Below are 21,576 nucleotides of genomic sequence, written 5' to 3'. Positions count from 1 at the left end.
TTCGGAGTGTGCAGCAGAAGCTGAACTGTCTGCAGTGCATTGTTGTCTAACCATTCATTTGTATAAAACCCCAATGGTTGACAGAGAGAGACTTATCTATGACGTATCTAATGAGACCTGGCATTGATTGCCACAAGACAGACAGAGACAGAGAAAGCAATAAACACACCGAAAGCAGTAGAGGAAAGTGAAAAAGACACTGACAGACAGAAAGAAGAGGTCAGTGATAATACCTGGTAGGTCTCTCTCTCCACCCAATGCTAGGCCATCTTTGGTCCACTGTACCATTCCCCGGTAACCCACAATGACACAGGGTAGAGTTACTGACTGACCAGATACAACCACCTGGTCCTGAGGCTGCTGGGAGAAGTAGGCTGCTTTTGCGGCTGCTGGAAGAAAAGAGAGAAAAACAGATATGAATATAACATTTCTTATAATCCACTTTTTAATAAAGGTAGTTGGACAAATTCATACTGAAATTCACCAAATGGAAATAAAATATATAGGTGCTCAGAATACTGCTAATGGCAAATTACTGAGAAAGGCAGTCCGGTTCTGCTGTGCCAGCAGATATGTAGCTTGAAAAAAGGGAAACTGGCACTGTAAAGGCTGTGAAAAAAAAGTAAGCATGAAAGAGAGCAGGCTCCAATGCACTGGTCTTCTCACTCTCTTGTTTTCATGGCATTTGCTGTGAGGATGGACAAGGTTGATATGTGTGAAAGTATTTTTTTCCCTATAAATGTGGCTTGTAAGAGGGAGACTCAGCTGTGCCTCATAACTTATTTAACTCTTTCCCAAGACCATATGGTTATGTGCTTGCTGACATGAAGCAAACACACTTCTGGGAAGAAATATCTGCCACTCTTTCAGTCTGCTTTTTGTAAAAATGGATGTTAAACAATCAAAATTCCATTAAAGTTCCCTCGGGACCCATCCGTTTGAGCCTGCTGAAAGTCAACAGAGACACCTGCCTCCGTTCCGCTGCTATCTTTAAGTATGGCACACAGTCTCGCTGGATTGGCTGGCCTGCCTTCAGACACATACAGAAACACAGCATGAATACGGATCTACGGTTTCAACTGTTTGTGCCACTATGCTAAAGATTGAGTTTTACAAACCCTACTGGCAGGAGAAGATGGAAACACTCCAGAGGTAACTAATCCGTAGGGGAAGGTAGGAGAGGGAGAGAGGCAGTTGGTTGGTTATCTAAGTGGGGTGTCTGTGTGAGTCGGGAGGACTTAAAAAAAAAAAACCTTCCCTCATTCTTCTTCTCTGTTTCTTTGTTGCTCAGTAGAGAATGGAAGGGAAGGGGGACAGAGGAAGATAAAGAGGGCTCTATTCAGGCAGTGCTAAGCCCCCCCTGAACTGCTTCTCGTGGTGGGAGCGCTTAAACAGACAGGGTTGCCCCCCCCTCCCCGGCGAAGAAAGCTGCTGAAAGGAGGGCAACATACGGCGGCCAGAGACGCGCTATTGTCCCCTTGTCCCTCTATTTTAATAGGCCTCTTCATTTCCAATCAATCCTGCTAAATGCAAGTTTAATAGCTTTTCAATAGCAGCTTTTCCCCCCAGAGGGTAGCTGGGATTTTCTCTCTATCCCTAACCCTTTTCTCTTCCCCCTCTCTCTCGCTCCATTCTCTCTAGTTTTTCTTTCTCTTTGAAAGGGGGGCTTCCGAGATTGTTGGCGGTGTTTATTCCGCACTCAATTATCCACTTCATCTCGGGGTGCACCATGGACTGAACCATGCCCCTCGCCTCCCCTCTTCCTTTGCACCCTCCTGCCTCTGTCACCCAACAGCACAATTAAAGCCGCCAAACAGTGAGTTCATCAGGAACGTGAGTTCTCCACGGCTCAGACCGTTGTGGTTCAAAAACAGTTTTCGCATATGCCCATTCTCACTTGCCCTCCATCTGGTTTAAAGAGATGATAATAGATAATTTAACAGAGAAAAAGCTCAAGGAACAATGCATGTTAGCGCACCAATAATGTCTCCTTGTACATCATTTTACCAAAGTGTTTGAAAAACCAATTGAGCTGTGGCTACAAACAGGTAGACTGTATGTGTGTCACGCACAGTGGATCAAAAGAGAGGCCAATTTTATAGCGTCAATGAGAAGTGAAAGATCTTCTAGCTCAGGCTATTAGGCATTTAGCGAAGGCTGGAATTTCCCCGTCATACCTTAAAAAATGCAGTTTTTACAGTCTGCCTGCCTGTCCCTGACATTCTGCCTTTAAGAGCTATTGTACTTTCATATGTCTCCCCTTGCACAGCGGGTTAGGGATTTTCCTCTTTGTACTTGCAACAGAACAAACATTGATTGCAATTAAGTATCTTGCCCAGAGTATCTCAATGTTTACAATGGGTAATAATTCACTGCACTGGTTGATTGTTTAGATGGATTACATGCATTGAATTGTTTCTCTTTACGTCACCCACATACAATTTTACATGCTCACATATGCATTTAACAGCACACACACACACGCACACGCACACGCGCACGCACGCACGCACGCACGCACGCACGCACGCACGCACGCACGCACGCACGCACACACACACACACACACACACACACACACACACACACACACACACACACACACACACACACACACACACACACACACACACACACACACACACACACACACACACACACACACATTCATACACTGCCATACAAATATAGAGTACAGAGCATGTGCTGTAGCGAATGTCTTCACACCATATGAGTGATTCATTGCTCTCCGGATCCCTTATTGAAAATGCTCAACAGAACATCTCGACTGGCTAATGACTCATGCCAGATTCCTTTAATTCCTCCTTGCTGAATTAGACAATTCTTTGACGGTATATTAGCAGCTTAATTACATGAATACATTTCTGACGGGAGAGAGAGGGAGGAACAGAACCAGACAAAGAAACAGTGGAGGAGAGGCAGTCAGAAGAAGTAGGGAGCTGTGGGTGTGAAGAGGCTTGTTCTCAGTGTACTGCAGTGTCACGTACACACATGCATGTGCACAAACACACACACACACACACACACACACACAGTGGCTTTCAGTGTTTACACCAGACTCAAAATGAGGAGCTTGTCTATTGGCTGCAATTGAATCACATTCGAAAAGAAAGATTTTGAATCCACATGAAATCCCACCATCTCAGCAGTAGATGTGACTTTATTTACCATGTCATCTTGAATGTACGCAGGTTAATATTTACAGTATACATTAGTTCTACCAGTTGGTGTGCTTAATGTTACTTTAAAAGGTAGATAAAATTTACATTTACAAGTCCTCATCAAGGCAACATTTACTCTATTTCTTATCTTGTGTGTGTGTGTGTCTGTGTCTGTGTGTCTGTGTGTGTGTGTGTGTGTGTGCTTTTCCATTGCTGAGTAACAAGGTCAACACACATTTGGCCTGATACATTTTAATCCGGATTTCTCAAAATGGAATATCATTTCACGCCGCTGGATGCACATAGGGCTGAGTTTATGTGTGTGTATGCATTTCTTCCTGACTATGTGAGCTCAGTGTGTTTATGCCTGTGTGTATGTGTGTGTGTTTGTGTGTGTGTATCTGAATGTGTGAACGAGGGTGGAGGGTGGGGCAGTGTTAATAGGGAAAGCAACTTGTCAGGCACCGGAGGGCACATTTAGCAGTTACTTTGACACAGTGACTTTGCTGTTGCTGTCACATGGTCGGAGTTAAGTGCAAAACAGCCTTTCCAGCTTGGACGCAACCTATTAAAGAGCTTTGCGTCGACCTTGGCACCGCCTGCACTCTCTCTCCTTCATCTGAACTGATAGGGATACATTCACATCATGAAGGATCAGGAAGAGATGGACAGATGTCAGCAATGATCCATCCACCACTGGACATCTGCCTTGATAGAATTAGATTGAACCAGTCACTCTGTCTGTATGTGTGTAGTGTGTGTATGTGTGTGTAAGAGCTTGCCATGAAGCTAAAGACTGTGAAAGATAATGGCACTGCAGATGACCTTTAGATAAAATGTGGCTCTAACAAACCCAGTACAGCGCATTTACTACCAAGTTTCCACAATCATAATCTATTGCGCCATTTTGGTAATCTAACAAAATGAAAAACAGCATTTCAGACCGTAAATCCATTTAACCCTACATTTAAAAAGTTAGGTCCTTCAAATAAAACCACAGACCCTCTTGTTTATAACAGTTCGGGCAATGCACTCTGTCCATTTCCCTGTGTTTTTATAATGACACTTAACCATACATGTTCATTCACTCTAAGAGGCTCTGAGCTGTGTTCGCAGAGAGTCCCTATTTCAGTCCAGATTTTATTCCATGTCCTCATTCCCATCCACTGCAAAGAGTGCAACATCCAGTCCTGTGGGGTCTATAAATATAAGTGCTCTCAACTTGACTGGACAATTTGCTCGCTGCAGTAATAATTCAAAATGTTAAAAAATAGCGCCCAATGTCTACTTGCATTTTTGCCCCAATGGTGGAGACAGAATCCTGCACCCAGCTGGTGTGAATTTTCCACAATAAGAGCCAGAGAAGAGAAAATGAGGAGGACAAACAGACAAAAACCCCAGCACAAAACAAGGCAATTGGCAAAAAAGTGTCAAGCTTGGAATAAACAACCCCTTTCCCCAAATGCCATCCATTGTGCCTTGTCTAGATAAGGCTTCTAAATCGGGCTGGAAAATGCAAGCTCCATTTCTCTCTGTATGGAATTATTATCCCTTTGTTTTGAGTCAGGCTCTTTTGTCTTCCTCATGCTGTGTGTGTGCTTGTGTGTGTGTGTGTGTGTGTGTGTGTGTGTGTGTATACAAACAGAAAGTAGTGCTGAGGTAGCTGAACCAAAGAGTATATCCCAAAGGGGACCTTGCACCCATCTCATGTTTGATCTGGCTACTAAGCTCATTACCATGACTCCTACAGCACTTCTGAGGGCTTGAAGGGGGCTAACAACAGATACCACCCACCAACTCGTGCCAGTGTGGTACCCAACACATGCTCTACATATGTGAGCATCTCTTGGTATTCCTTTGACTTGGACTGTTGCAAATAGCTCCAGCTTGTGTCACTGCAGACGGCCTCCTCTCTCATACCTTAATGCGGCCCGGCCTCTCTGAATCTTTTCTCTTCCACGATGCATTGCAGCTGCACTCCCACCCACCCACTTTCACTATCTTTTCTCCCATTCTGCATTTCTGTGCCCAAATTGCAGTCTAACCACTTTTTAATAGCTGTTTTGCTGGAGTTTAATCCTCCAAGCATCCCCTTTCAGCCTTTATTCCATTGTGAAAATCTTGGCTCAGACCTAGACCCTTTTTAGAGAGTGGACCCGCTCATCTACACAGCCTCCCCTTCCCCCACTGCTGCTCTGCTGATACCCCCACCCTGGGCATTCTCGGTCATTCCAACATCCTTACACAATCACAGCCCTGTCCTCTTGTTCATCTGTTTATAACTCATACGTCTACAGTCACGATCCTTGAAATCAACGCCATATAGGCCCCCATTGAGAGTTATATAAGGCTTTACTAATTGTTGATTATCTTTCTTCATTACTTTTTTTGCCTGTTTTTCCAGACTCCATGTAGCTGTCATCTCTTGCCACCCTCTCCTTTGCTCTTTCTCTCCCCTTCTCTTCATCTCCTCTTTCCTGTATCCCTTGTCCCTTTCTCGCACTCTCTGCATCCCCGGTGTGAAAATCACAGGGGTTGGTGTCAGCTTGTCAACACAACACTCAGGAAAGCAGGCCAGGAGGAACAACAGGAAGAAAGAGCCACTACATGTTAGAAAGATCGGAAAAAGTGAGGTATGGTAAAAATGGAAAAAGTGGACTCCTGTCAACATCCAATTGCAAAGGAGTGGGCTTGAGAGGGGATTGATGGAATGCTGTAATCAGTCTGTCTCCAAGCTTGTCACCATGAGGTTTTTCTCTGCTGGAAAAGGGCGCTACATACATCATGGGCAGCAGTGAGGCTGATCGCATGGGCGAGCAGCAGCAGTTTCTCTCCAGGTACCTGCTACAACAGATGCAGTGGATAGAGTAATAGAGTGGTATGCATACAAGGAGAGTAAGAAGGGAAGGAAAAAGAGGGGGAAGCCAGGGGAGAGACCAAGAATGCTGATGTGACATAGTCAGTGTGTGAGCGTCTGTGAATGGTTTGTGCAGTCACTGTGCTGCAGCGCCTGACAGTGTGCCATAAATACACTCATTCATGTACTGTCCTCTCACTCTTTCCGCACACACACACGCGCACACACACACACACACACATGCACATACTGTAGATGCACACTTACTGTCACAGTCCCATATCTTTAGGGTTTCTAGTGGGCAGAAGCATTTCTCTGAGTATAATTCAAGCGCAGCTTTTAAACAGCTCCCCCACTCTGAAGCCAAGAGCCAAAGAGCTGAAAACTGACGCCATGTAGACAGATAGCAAGTGACTGGCTGGCTGGCAGGAAGACAGGAAATAAAAAGCCATGTAAAAAAGAGAGAAAAGGGGAGGGAGTCAGTGGTGGCGGTATGAAATTGTCTGTACACATCAGCCAGCAGTGTTGACAAGATGTTGATTGAGCTAGTCTTGTCATTTTGTTCCTGCTTACCCCCCTGGTGTTTTCACTGCAAAACAGCTGCTGGCTGGATCTATGTCACAGTCCCAGCCCTTTTCTGTCCACCCCATTTCTCTCTTTCTGTCTCTGTATCCCAATTTTCCTCTCTGACCCACCCCTTTCACTGCTGTTTAGATGGAAGGGCTTTCAGTATAATTTACTGTGCTTTTAAATCATTAACTTCTTGTGCTGTTTGCAAAAGTAGTGGCGTGTGCGTAACAGCTGACATAGTGGATAAAAAAGCGATGGTGTGCAACATGTGAAAATGTGGATGGGTATTAAAAAAAAAGCAAACCTTTTCATTTCTGGCTGCAGATATGACAACTGTATAAAGAAAACAAATAAATATAGAAATCAATAATACATTAAAAAAAATCCATAAAGCAATGAAGAGATAATGTTAAAATTGCCTCAGTCTCTTGCTTTTTCTAAAAGGCAGTGGAAATGAAAACAAAGGAATTCTCTACATAGATTCTGTACTGGGACTCTGGGCCTAATGCCCTGGGGTGTCAATTAATTTAGTCTAGGGATTTGCGGCCTACTCTTCCTAATTGAGCCCAGTGGAGACCCCCTTGGCTCTTCACGATAGGAAGTAGTGCGTTTCATAATTAATACTTTTTTTTCCCTCCTTTATTATTATTATTTTTTAATGAGGGTGGTAATGTTGTAAATGTATGCATCTCATTAGAGTAAAAGGGCCATCTATGCTATTGTTCACATCTGCAGTGTTTGCTGCTGGTGAGATGAATAAGAGAGACAACCTCATTCAGAAGCAGCAATGGCACATTGAAGTCAAAGCTGAGCTTTTGTGTGTGTTTGAATATAAAACACAGCTAGCTCAATGAGAGTCTCATTAGTGTTGCTTAATATGTGTGCTTTTTAAAGCTTAGAGGTTAATGCCCGACTTGCCTCCATTTCACTGGAGCTCTCTTTAATTTGATGCATAATTCTTTTTTGTCAGCAGCTGACAAGAGCCTCTTCAGAGAAAGCAGTTGAGCTGTGTGTTGAACTCTGCATCCAACAGGAACACAAAGGCACAAAAACACTTCTAATTAAACCTGTTTCAAAGATTTCTCTCCCTTTCCTCCTCATGCTCACTTCACTTTAACAGAAGATATTTCTGAACTATCCTATCTTCCCATCTCTCTCTGTCCAAAGAACATAACTCATAGCGATTAAACAAATTACCTCCTCTCCCAGGGCAGCCATGGATCCAGTGAAAACAATAAGTGTGTGATTCACAATGCTGCCACCTCTCTGTTCTTACAAACGGCCTTCAAATTGCCATTTATTAATCAATGTCTGTGGCTAGTCTGTGACCAGAATTTATGTCCCCTTTTCATCAACAGGCAGAGGAAAGGCGTGTTTTAATTTAACTTCAAATTTTCATTCTGTTCATCAGATTTCCTCTTACTTGAAACATTCTTTTAAAATTACTGATGACTAAGAACTTCCAGAAGAGAAAAAAAGGAGGGAAGAAAAAAGTTACCTGCCGACCTCAATACATCCTGCTTTGTATTGAAAAAAAGAAGGGAAGGGAAAAACTAATTTCCTGAAACTCCATTTCTTAAGCGTTGATTAGTAAAGGAGCATAATTAGAGTGAAATGTGAAGTCAGGGTTTTTTCAGATTGCGCCGCTTCCTCTAGAAAAATCAGGCCATGATTAATGAATAAATGATTAATGAGCTAACTAATTAATCAATTAATTATTAAGCAAGCACTCTCAACAAGAAATGGGTAGGATGACGGTGAACAGTGGATATAAGAGATGGTTAGGTTGTGTGTTAGAGAAAAAAGGATTTAGGATAATCTGCCTGTTTGTTCTGTCAGTTTGTTTTGTCTTCTGTTACAGAAGAGGATGAAGAAGAGGGCGGATGGGAGGAGATGGAAGGCTGAGCCGTCGTCTTGAACTTCCTGAGTCAGCCAGCACCGTCTTGAGTGAGAGCTCTGCCCTAAAAATGCTGCATTTGCAAGTTCCCCTGTATATCTTGGGGGTCAGGTCTTGGGGTTATGTAGGAATGAAGCCTGGTATAACATTTGCCAACCACAGTGATGATGTTTGCATTGAGCTGTAAGAGGCCACGCGACCTGCAGTCAACACATCTGAAAAGGATGAGGGCAATGCAAAGTTCCCTCCTCCGACCGGTCCTCTCTCCTCCCCCTGTCTTTAACTAGGACACCCCATCAATCTTTGATAATGTGCAGTGTGGGTCTCTCCTGTGTGACCAGGCTGATGAGATATCACAGCAGGGATTGATGTATGAAATGTAGGCTCCGAATTTAACTGTGATATACTGGACCGTTTCAAGTCAAGTTTGACCTTTTTTTCCCGGATATTAATCGCTGCAGTAAGAGAATATATGTGTGATATATCCCTCCCCCAGGAACTCCACACACTTTATTCTTTGGCATTGGCTTCCTCTATACTTTTAGCTTAGTGGAGGTGGGGGGCTTTTTATGTCTGCCAAAAAGTCCCTAGAGCTACTACACAACAGGAAATGGGATGCAAAATATTATTTTATAAGCGGGTGGGTTTATTGTTTCTATTAAAATGCTGCATTACTCTATAAAGCTGCATTTTCCCCACTTCCCCCTGACACCCGGAAACACATCCTCAAAGCAAGAACATGAGAGAAGGATCTTTCATCCCTGCATATCTTTCCTGGCGTTTACTGCTGGCCTTATTAACAGAGTTGTGAGTGACGGAGGCAGAGTGTGCTGGGAGAGTCTCAGGGGGCTTTGATGGAGGCAAGCGATGGAGCTACAGCAAGCCGAGGGCAAGATTGTGCTTATGTTTACCCGTTCAAAGTAGTTTATAAAGTTCTTTGTCTTTGGACCCTTTTCCATCATACCCGTTTTACTTACCGTTTTTCTCAGATGTCCACTGACTGGACTACTGCTGCATTCTGTCCTAATCATACCATGGCATTGCAGATTTCCTCAGAGTCAACTGGGTGTGAATAGGTCTTTGTGATGCTGGGTGGGTCGGCTCATTGACTGTGAAAACCTAGACATATGGTGGCTGTGTGTTGGGATGTATCATGTCAGAGAATGCTGTGGGTGGGGCCCTTAACCCCGGCATGGCCTTTAACACCTTGCCGGCTGCACCAAAGTCTGTGGCTTGATGAACTTAAACACTTCATTGTGCGCTCTGTTTTGGGGAGTGTTTTCTTTGGGGTTTACTTTGGATGAAGAATGTATGGTTTTCAGTAGGGGCAGATGTGTGCTATGTGACTGCTTAACCAAATGCGGAGCACGCACCTTTTGTCAGGCTGTGGTGACACACACACACACACATGGACACACATTTTGTCTGTGTCACATGCTATGTTTGTATGGTAGAAGTAAAGAAATGCTGGACAGTAACAGTCTGTATCTATGATGGCCAGACTTCTTCTCAGAAATCTCCTTTTGTCTTGGTGCGATAAGCCTGTTAATTAAGTGTGTAGTCTAGAGTGTCCACTACGATGACATTGTCACCCAAACAGGAAAATGAGTTCACTGTCTACCTGCATGTCTAGCCTCACTATAAAGCAAACTTTTAACTTTTAACGTGTCTCTTAGGCCATTTTGCTCTTTCATGCATTCTATCTCTCTGTCTGCAAAAACATTTTTTCTTTGCAGGTCACATCTACTCAGAGGCCTCAGGTTTGGGGCTCTGATAAACAAGTGGAGCGTTACAGGCTCTTAAGCCCATCTGGTGAGATGATCGATCATTAGACAGAGTGTGGAGATAACTCCCTCAGCTTGCCTGGTGGCTACCGCTGATCCCATATCACCCTCACAGGATATGGTATGAATCACAGGAAGTTGAGATCAATCTATATAGATTGTGCCGCTTGATTACAAATGAAAAAAAAATCCCATTTGGCTTAGCCACTCGAATGCCTCAGAGATTGGCTGTGTTTGTGTGAATGTGTAGGTGTATGCAATGTGTGCCTCTATGTGTGTTAAATAATAGCCTTTTAACTTTCTCCTTTTTACCGATTTCTGATATTTATTGAGCCCTCTCTACAATCTGTCCTACCTTCACTTTACTTTGCTCCGTCCATCCTGCTCTTAAATCTTCCTTCTTGAGGGAGTCGTCTTTTAAATCTTAATTAAAACAGACTCCAAACCCCCTCACCCTCCCAGGGGCTGGCTGAAAGCAGCTTAGAACAATCAAGAGGACGGATTAGAAGTGAGAAGAAAAGAAGAGGAGAGTAGAAGCAAGGGGGGTGGGAGGGAAAAAACAACAACGAGCTGGAATGGCAGAGAAAAATATTGAGAGGAGAGAGAGAAATGACCCCTTTCCTTCATCCCCCCGATCCTCTCTCCTTCCCCCTTCACTCTGTCTCTCCCTCTCTCTCAAGGCTCTGGAGTCTTGGCCTGACCTATTGACATTCAGCTTCTCAGCAGATTAAGCAGCGAATGGAGCCTCTGGAAAGGGTAAACACACTGGAGGAACAATGACCAACAGGCGGCAACCTTATTGGATTCTAATTAACTGCCAGGAGAGATGGCTAGGGGCATGTTAAGTGCTGTGGGACACAAGTTAGAGCCCCAGACCTCAAGTACCACAACTCACATCACCTACACTCCCCTCCTTTCTTGTAGATTGTCTTTATCTCCCTCTGTATCTCTCTATCCTTTCTTCATCTTCTTTTCTCTTTCAATCTATTTGTCCGCTGTTTCACATATGGCCCATGAGAATGACAAACAGAGGTTTCTTAAAGCACCCCTCAGAGAGCTATTTCCCATCCCTCTTTCCAGGGCTACCTCTCCTTTTCTTTCTCCCCCTCTTTTTTTAACAAGGTGGAACGAGACTCATCCCCCAGAGGTAGCTGTTTGAGCGATAAGGTTAAAATAGGCTGCAAAATTGGGAGAGATTATTTCATATTGAACAGATTGAATTATCTGGAGTGAGGGAGAAGGATGAAGCAAAATCATTTTTCTGCATCGCCCCCGGGAGGAGCACTACCGGAGGGAGTGAGGGAAAGAGCGAGGAGCCTGAACCTAAGTGGCCACAGATCTGAAAATACGACCTTTTCTTTTCTTTCTTTCTTTCTTTCTTTCTTTCTTTCTTTCTTTCTTTCTTTCTTTCTTTCTTTCTTTCTGTCTTCCTGTCTTCCTGTCTTTCTTTCTTTCTGTCTTTCTGTCTTTCTTTCTTTCTTCCTCTCTTTCTTTCTTTCTGTCTTTCTGTCTTTCTTTCCTTTACCCCAATTAACCAGTACACTAATTTGAGTGTGAGTCCAAGCAGGTCTCTCTATATGTGTGAACTTTCTCACTGCATGGTGCAGTCTATCTTTGAGTGGTCCCCTGATTAGGCCCACTCACAATCGTCCTGAGTCCCCTGTATGGAACCACAATCACTAATTAGACTGGTCTCATTAATGTGTTAGTGTGAGAGGGCCTTGGTCATCATGGGTAGAGGCTGAAGCGGAAAAACCCCCACAACGCCTCGCTAGAGACAGGCCATCGTCACCTCAGCAGGCATATAAAGCTATTCATTAATTGGTGTGAAAACACACACACATATAAAACCACACACACACTCTAACACCTCAACGGCAATACACATACTAATGTTATGGGTATTCCACGAACCCGTTGCTTGTTAACACATTACCTGGGATCAAAGAGGCAAAGGCTGGAAGGAGAGCAGACTGGAGGAGTCATTATTTGTCAAGGAAAATTGCAGCTCAGTGTTATGTTTGTCCTTTGGCAAACCTGGCAGAATGGAGGTTTCATCGGTTTCACAAAACAGAAGGATCTCTTCTCTCGTCACCATCATGTGAGAGTCTTTGAAATCCTCAGAGTACTTTTCTTTTTTTCTTTTTTTTTAATCAAAGCTGGGTGGAAATGAATCGGAGCCTCAGTTGTGATCCATGCCTGGAGGTATAAAAGAGATCCACATGACCACTGTCCATTTCCACACCATTACAGCAACAGTCATGGCTGTAATAGGTTGAATTGGGCCATTGATTTCTCTCATGCACCCTCTCTTTCACCCAAAAAACTAGTCTGTGCCAGTTCTGAGATGCATCCAGTTCTTTTAACAAAACCTCACACTCACATGCTCAAAGAAAGCTCACAAAACCTTAAACCTTAGCCCAATAAAAGCACACACGCACGCACAAACGCATGCACGCACGCACACACGCACACACGCACACACGCACACACGCACACACACACACACACACACACACACACACACACACACACACCACCAATACAATATGTCCCAGCTTGAGTTCCTGGGAAGTTAAACAAAGGACTGAGTTTAAATTGGCTTTTAAAGAACTCCTGAGCACAATCAGGGAGTTGACTTGAGCTAGTGTGTCAGAGGACTGTTTAGAGAAAGAAGGGTAGTTAGGACGCGCCTATAGTGCAGTGAATGACTAATCTAAAGTGTGACGGCTCAAGAGCTTCCCTTGACCGGTTTCAATAGGTCTCCAATCAGGCCTGACTGCCCCTCAATCTTTGGTCAGCTGTTTTAACTGGCTAGTGATTGAGTGGCTTCATTAAGGGCCTATTTATCTTTCCATGTATCACAGTCCTGAAAGACTGGTGACAAGCTCAACACACCCACATATCGCCTACACATGAACCTAAGCAGATGCACAACTGCATTAGCAAACGCGGAACATTCAGCAGCACAGCTTCAACAAGCTAAGAACAAGGTCCTTTTTCCTTAGTTGAAAAGATGTTACATTTTTGGATTTTAATAAACTTCCAACTTCTGCCTTTCCCTTCACCAGACAACCTACATCTCATTGCCAGCCTTTCTGCAGCCTCACCGCCTCTGAACATCGCCGAGCCTTGCAGCCTGTGATTCCTTCGAGGGTTTGCCATGAGGCTGTACTGAAGTGTAATACTGCCTGAACAAAATAGCAGGCTGGGTCAACCCGTGACCTCACACAGACAGAGTCCCTCCCAAACAAGCCACAACAAACAGCTTTCTGTAGCCACTCTCTGCCTTTGATCTGAAGCAGAAGCAGAAATTAGATCCGTCTCCCTTTTCCTCTCCTCTCTTTTGCCCTTTCTCTCTTTTTCTTCATGACATCTCCTTATATCTCTCTTTCCCCTCCTGCTGAGCAGGTGTATTAAATGAGGTGACTATTCCAGCAGCATTGGGCTGCACCTCAAAGTGCAGTCTGTGAAGAGGGCTTTTCTCTCATTCCATCTTTTATCCCTTCCATCTCCCCATCTTCTTTACTCTCCCCTTTCCTTTCCCTTTATCCTTTCCATCCCCTTTACTCCTTTTAAAATGGTCCCTCACACTTTTGAATGTGAAATAGAGCAGGCCATCCCTCTCATCTATTTGAATTCATCTACACCTCCCCGTCTATCTCCCTCTGTGCATCTCTCTCAGCCTATTGTCTATTTAGCTATACGTCTAATTATGCTGTCTCACTTATGTAATTAGCGCAAAAATAAATGGCTGCCGTAGCTTTGTCTCTCCCCTTTACCCCTCCCGTTGCAGGCTCTGAGAAAACAAATTATGGAGAACAATAGGTACAAATGGCTTCTGCACCAAACCACATGATGGATGCAGAGTTCCCTGCATCTCATCCCTTCCTTTTTCCCTTCCTCGCTTACTCTTTTTACTCTTGCTCCCTTCTCCATTATCTACAGCTCTATATGTCTCTGTTTGGGAACAGGGGAGGACTTGAGCACTCTCTCGCCTAACTACCCTATCATTGTATGGCTGTATCATCTGTCTTCCCTTCTTGGCACTGACACTATATTCACACTGACATCACAGGGAAGGTCCTTTTTCTACCCCTTTCTTTCCCTTTCCCTCTCTACTCTCTCTTCCCCTGCTGTTGTCTCCACTGGCACTCTCTTCTCCTGTATCCCCCTGAGCATTCTATACACCACGGCTGCAAAGCAAACGCCTGGGACTTTCTAAAGCAAACAGCCAGCATCCTGTGCCGTAGCCCCATCTGTGGATAGTCTGAGCAGGGAACAATCAGTCCCTCGCCTCCTCTGCCTCGTTCTCTTTCCAGCCCCCTGGGATCTGCACAGCACAAGGATGCCTCAGTCAGATGGGTGCAATGTGCTGGAACAATGGTTGGGCTGCCTCCTCCAGGAGGGGTGTTAGGTTCACCTCAGCCAGCTTGGGAAGCATTTAGCCATGTGTTCTTGCCCTCCTTGCTGAAGCTTCACAGAGGCAGAAAACCCTCCCACAATACACCTTTCCTACATCAACTTCACACATCCACATTGGCACATACATGCATGCACGCATACAACCATTTTCTGCATGTCCAAGTGTACACCTGAGATCTAATGTTTAGCCTGGGGTGTTGAAATATCAACTTTCTATTAATCCCCCTCAGACTTGCAGTCGGTTACACCTTTGTTGTTTTTTTCACCTCTGTCACGCTGGAAGAAAAACAGCAGGTTTGGTTTACACCAATACAAGCATATCCATTACCTGAAATGCTAGGCTCCTGGCAGTAAATCCCTTTGACCCTTCTGCCTTCCTTTTCTTTCTGTCTTTCTCTCCCTCTCCCTCCCAACTGTTTTCATGCTGAGCCGTCTCCGCATTGGCTTTCTTTGGTCAAACAGACAGCAGGAGAGAGACACACCTTATCCTCCTACCAGTTCAACCGCCACACACCTCTACCACCCACACGCTTCACTGTTCCTCACATCTCTCTGCAGCTCAATAACATTAACATGTTTAGCCATTGAGGGAGAGCTTAAGCGCAGTTAAAAGCTTGATCAATAAACTTTGATTGACACCCCTCAGTTGATAACAAATTGGCTGCTTCCTTTCACAGACCTCCCAAGGCGGGTTTCTCAGCCCTGTCCAAAATTCAACACAGGACAAATATGAAATAAAAGACATTGCTACACTTTCTTCCAACACCTCACCCAGCCTCCTACAACAACACAAGATCCGTTTTCTATTGTGCAGAGGAACAAGAGACGGAGCCACTGGTAGAGTAACTAACACAATATTAGCCCTGGCTTTTTGCAGGCAAGTACTTAGCCCCACAATGGTATGCACTGTTTCCATTAATAATAAAGTGAACAGCAGGCATGTTTCCTTTAAATGTGTTTTTACCTCTAGTTGTTAGAGATGACATGTCCTGAGAGCTGGAGCATCATTAATTAGACAGTTGGACTTTGACTAACCGCTCCAGAAAGGGCACACAGCCCTGAAGATGTCAAACACTCATCTCAGCTTATCTTCCTCTACCCCAGTGTGCGCCCTTGACCTCAGTGAATGTGTGTTAAGGATGTTGCTTCTGTGAGCTCATCATGAGTAATTTCTGGACGTTGTGCATATGCCATAAGCCCAGAACACCCTACTTAATATTTCAGATCTTGTATTTATTAAGTGCAAGTAAAATAAAAGGGCATCTATAGTTAAATAAACGTTGGTCTGGTGGTATTTCTAACTGAACTTTTCTTTTCCCTCAGCTGCCAGAATCCTTGTCCAACAGAGCTATCTTTAATACAAGGTTAAGGAACACGGCTGGTGAAGATAACACAGGAACAGATATTGCTGCTACGCAGAAGATAAATTTCAATTTGCTGTTGGTTTCTGTGTCTCAGCAGGAGATATGAAATTCTTGTCTTGCAGGGCAGGAATTGATTGGAAAATAGAAATGAATGTGTGGTCTAGTATGTCTGTGATTTTTCTGTTGTATGTTAGTGTCTGGGCTTAAGGTCTTGGGAAATGGTGATACATCTCTCAAGAAGGAAGTGACACTTACATTTTTAGGGGGAGATAAATGCAATCCAAGTGTTTCTTAAAATAGCTGCTACTGTATAAACGTGACTGTTTCCCTTGGGGGGCTGTTTTAATGACATGCACAGAATTAATCCTGGTTTCTCACTCTCTCTATTCTTTCCATTACCATGTTTGCAAAGAAGAAAAAAAGAGTAAACAAGTTTGTGCTGTCCCCACCATTCTGTACGCTGATGATACGGCCTGAGGTGCTGTAGCTGAGGAAGAAGACTCCAAGGCAAAGGCAGGAAGCTGACACGGCCCCTCCATTGTCCTATTCACTGTCATTTCCTCCCCGGATCCCCCGACTGCCCCAGAGGAAGACAAGGTGAAGATGTGCGCACACACGAAACAAGGAGAAAGCAAAGACAAAAAGAGGATGGGTGGGCAGAGGTAAAAATAACACTGGAGCGGCAAAGTGCCATCAACAGTTTGCTACCTGGCTATTTTGGCTTCCTGTGCTGAGCCATACCAGCGTACATATCCAGTTAAGTTGCTAATAGTAGATAACAAAGCCTCAGGACATACTGCCAAGTTCTTTATCTGTGTTTACTCACATGGCAAAGCTGATTAGAGAAAGGCAACATTATGAAGCCCCATTGTTTCCTTTCTCCTTCGAGTGTCTTCTTCCATACACGTAGCAAGCGTGTGTGCAGGAAGAGGAGGCGGAAGGATATTTGTTTATGAAGAAAGGCAGAAAGACAATGGCATGTGTGCATGACATGTCCTCAGGATGAGACGAAGCAGCAGGCCATTGTCTTGACCATTCATTACTGTCTGTTTGCGCGTCTTCCTGCATGAGCAAATGATTTATGAAAGTGAACATTTAGAAGCTTTTCAGGTTAGAATTCTTGGGAGAACAAAAACACATCTGGGAAACTCAAGATTAAAATATAACTATAGCTAAATCAGATGTATGGATTTTTACATTTGATAGCTACTAGTGAATCTAGAAAATTTAGATCCAGCGTTCACCCCAGCACACACCAGCAGCAAAACCATTAGACAGACCTCACATAGACAGGAAATCAAAGTAGGCCAAAATTCATCTATATCTTTGCCATGACTATGTCTCGTAAATAATGCAAGACACTTCTGTTCAAGACTGAGCTGTGTTCAGATTCTGCTGTGTCTGCACTATTGTGCACCTCATACACTCCTCACCAGCTGGCTGAAATACCAAACTTTCTACCACTTAACTACTTTCTCAATCTCTTTGTATCACAGAGACATCTAGGAGGAATGAAATTTATAGAGGTAGAAAAAAACAGAGAGATGGGAGAGCATGGGTTTGTTTGTTTGTTAGAGTGAGAGCAAGAGTAACAGGTTAATGATGCTGAGTGTTTTCCCAATCCTTGTCAGCTTAATCATCACCACACTGGTGACATGAGTCTTATCCCTGCACAAGACTTCCCTCCCTCTGTCCTCCATCTCCTTCCTTGTCTATGCCCACCCTGACCCCCTTCAAAAGAATTTAAAGAGCCACAGAATGGCAGTTCATGAAATATGCAGACTTCCCTAAAACAAACCTCTGGGGTCACACTGCCACAGCTTCCAGAAATATAACTGCGCTGCATGAGGAAAAGACAAATCTCTGGTAATGGGGAAGGGAAGGGATGATGAGGCGGGGAGCAGAAGGATTGATCAAGATTTATCACTTCCTCTGTTAGATTTCTGTTCTTATTTTGGTACGTGTGCATTTGTATGAGGAATGTGTACGTGTGAACAAGCTCTCCACCTATGTTGAAAGTCTGCCAGCCACCCCTGGCCCATTAAGCATATATGCTCCCATGTCCCCATGTCCCATAGTCACACATTGTGCAACCAAAAAAAAAAAGAGTTGTGAGAAGGAGCAAGGTGGAAAATTTCCACGGCGTTACACTATAGTGAGACATGAGTGGCGACACGACTTAAGAGGAAGGGAGAGAAACTTGTAATCTCAGCTCACAGCCTTTGAACTTGGCCCGATGAGACGCAAGCAACCCAAAGCAAAAAGGTTCCAAAGAAGAGCTCACTGAAGATTACTCAGAATACTGATGCAGTGTGGAATCCAATTCCCCTGGGAGCCGAGGGGACTTTCCGAGAAAGTAAATTATCAGTGTTGTATGAGACTGCACAGATGCAAAAATGTATGCTATATATACCATTAACACAATTCAAAGTAAAGTCATGTGCTGTGGTCAAATGTTGATAATACAAATACTTTTATGAGTGTAACCAATTTTGAGCATCGGTGACTCTGTGTAAGACTGGCACAATAAATGAGGTCTAGGGTCTCTTTGGTTCTAATTAGGGCAGCTGTTACCATTTTCATTATTTGTGTGTTTGTGTGGTGTGTGTGTGTGTGTGTGTGTGTGTGTGTGTGTGTGTGTGTGTGAGAGAGAGAGAGAGAGTCAGTGAAGGAGAGAGGAGTTGTGTGTGAAAGTGTGTTGGTTTTGGGGGGATCAGGGAAAATATGCCACTGTTTGGCTACCCCCCCTTCTCATCCAGCTGTTGCTAGTCTGTCAGAGAGTAGAGGTCTAACTGGTGTCATATCCCTCCCCCGAGCTCTGAATAATGACAAAACCATGTGGAATGGGAGCTGAAAGGTAAAGATGTACTCACAACTAATGGCTATTAAGCGTGCTTTGCCGTTTGTGATCTTGAAAGCATTTATCAAACTGCATGCGATTCACAAGCCGGAAGCTTTAGTCAAGCATTGCTTCTGGTCCACGCAAAAAGCTAAAAGGATATAAAAGAATATTTCATTATTATATCTTTTGTCCCTCCCAAAGAAGATCTGTGTGGAGGATGGGGAATGTTGTGCATTCTCTTACATTTAAATTTCATATTTTTTTTTCAAAGTGAATACCACTGCACTATTTTATCAACGACTCTGAAAAATGCTGATAAGTCAACAGTTTCTCAGTGTTAATTGCTGATTTTTTTTTTGCATCAGGACCTTTGCAGCACTAAATTATTAGAGTAAATTATACCAGCTGCTCAGAGAGTCTGCTTGTTCTCCATGATTATATTTATACAGAAGAAATATAGATGTTTTATTCTGTGTCTCTGTTAATTCTATTACTGGATGACTTTCATAATTAGTTTGATATGATGCACAGCTTCTACATAAATGCAGATATACTCTATCACTGTAAGGCAGACAAGCATCAATTTAAAAAACAAATTAATTGTTTTTCAAAAAGCTCATTTGTGTTATAATTTGTTGAAACATGCTCTTAATCTGGTCTACACTGATACTGGGTAGTTTGACTATAAGCAATTTGCCATAAGGCGTCAAAAACAACAGGGCAACAACAGTGAGCAAACAAAAAGCAGGAGGGGGTGAGGGAGTGTGTGTGCGTGTGTGTTTGTGTGTACGTGCGTGCGTGTGTGTTGGGGGGCGGGGCGGGGGGCAGACAGGTGCGTTATGTCTCTGCCTATCACTGGAAGAAACAAATGCTCTCTCGCTCGCTTTCTCTCGCTCTCTCACACACGCGCGCGCACGCACGCACACTCACACACACACGCACACTCACACTCACACACACACAGACACACAGACACACACACACACACGCACTTTCTCTATTTTTCAATCAATCTGCCTTGCTCCATCACAAACGCATACCAATCTATTTACGCACTGTGCAAAAAACTTTTGGACGACCATAACAGCACAGCAGACCTACCCCCATTCCCGTTTCATCAGGCTTAACCTCTCGCTTTTTCCCGTGTTTTTGTTAAATGGAAATCAGTCTGACTAACTTCAGGGTAAAAGAGATGCGGAACTCTGCACGGCGTTGCCTCACTTCTCGGCTCTGTTATCTTCACCTGCTTAGATTTCAGCCTCATTTTCAAACACAAGAGATTTTATTGTGAATGGACACAGCCTCGGCCATATGCCCACACTGCGTGCACACGCTTTGCAGTCCGAGTACCTCGGGTTTAAATATCACATTAAGTTCAACTTTACGCTCGTGCGTCTTGCATCTGTAACCAAAAGCTTATCACAAGAAGCTCTCTGTCACGCACATGAAATCTGAACAAGCACAGAGATAATCACAGCAAGTCCGACTTATGCATTGCCGTTATACACTGGTACCCGAGGTCGGCTTTCAGACAGTAAAACCACCTGCTGTGATCACTCTTCAAAAACTAATTTAACATTTACTCGCAATTAAAAGCTGTGAATTGCATCACTGCAGCATATCAGTAGCCTCTACATCAGTGCGCTGGATGGCTTGACGCAGCGCGGTCCATCCTCTCAATCCATAAAATCCTAAATACCAAATAATACCAAACAAAAGCATGTCTTACCTGTGACCATAAGGCAAAAGATGAGGTATAGCGCAGACATTTTAGTTGCTCTGGGCGCCGATTGTGTTGTGTGGAAGGATTGCTCGCTCCGTCTATGCGACTGCGCTGGTTATGGTCCACAGCAGCACCGGAATATCACCGGACAGACAAGCTCACTGAGGTTCGTCTGTAATATCATCCACTTTAAATTAATGACTCTGAGTGGTCCGGACACTTCGTAAAGTCTTGGTCAACAATGCATCTCCATAGTTGGTAACTTTCACCACTGCATCAGCTTCTTTTTTCCCCCAGTGTCCGCTCCGTGTCACGCTGGCACAGCTTTTACCTCTCACTGTGCTCTCTAACAGTCCATTAGTAAATCAGGCGTTTCAATCGTTCAGTCCACTTTTTAACCTGCATGTGAATGCTGCGCTCAAAAGCGATCTCTCCTCCTCGACAGTGCGCAGTGATAAACCCCGGTGAAGTTGCCGCTCGCCCCCTCTCTCACTCTTTCCCTGTCGCTCTCCTCTGTTTATTTCTCACTCTCTCTTGCCAATGGGAAATGCGCACTGACAGTCATCTGGTGGGGGGTACACTGAATCTAGCAGGAGCTGAGTCGGAGGAGCCCCTCTGCCTCAGATGCTTGCCAGCGGGGCCCAGTGGCCCACGCCCCCAGGGGCCCGCTATTGGCTGAGCGAGCGTCACGGGGAGGGTGAAACACTTATTCCGAGTTAAATGTGCGCCCAACCAAATATTTTTGGGTGGAGTAGCCCAGACTTGCATTAGCTATATTCATCTTTCGAATATAATGATGGGAAGTCAGTGTGATTCATGTTTTATGTAGGGAAATGTAGCATAGTGGTGGAATCCAAATATTATTTTTATGCAAATTAGCCATAATGTCTTTTATGAATAGTACAGTATAGACAGGTAACACACCAATCTTT

The 21,576-nt window shown here is 44.1% G+C and overlaps 1 protein-coding gene across 1 annotated transcript in view; it reads right to left on the bottom strand.

Moving 5' to 3' along the window:
- kirrel3l (kirre like nephrin family adhesion molecule 3, like) overlaps positions 1-21,178 on the bottom strand; it is a 33,890-nt gene extending 12,712 nt beyond the window's left edge. The window contains exons 1-2 of the mRNA XM_053327516.1: positions 20,651-21,178; positions 234-389 (exon numbers count right to left, since the gene is read on the bottom strand). Coding sequence (XP_053183491.1) covers positions 234-389; positions 20,651-20,690 — 196 coding nt within the window. The 5' untranslated portion in view covers positions 20,691-21,178. The remainder of the gene's footprint in view (positions 1-233; positions 390-20,650) is intronic.
- Between the last annotated feature and the right edge of the window lie 398 nt (positions 21,179-21,576).

The sequence above is a fragment of the Scomber japonicus genome, chromosome 10 (assembly GCF_027409825.1).
Source record: "Scomber japonicus isolate fScoJap1 chromosome 10, fScoJap1.pri, whole genome shotgun sequence".
Classification (NCBI taxonomy): domain Eukaryota; kingdom Metazoa; phylum Chordata; class Actinopteri; order Scombriformes; family Scombridae; genus Scomber; species Scomber japonicus.
The sequence above is the reverse complement of the archived record's forward strand: the minus strand, read 5'-3'. Positions and strand labels throughout refer to the sequence as shown.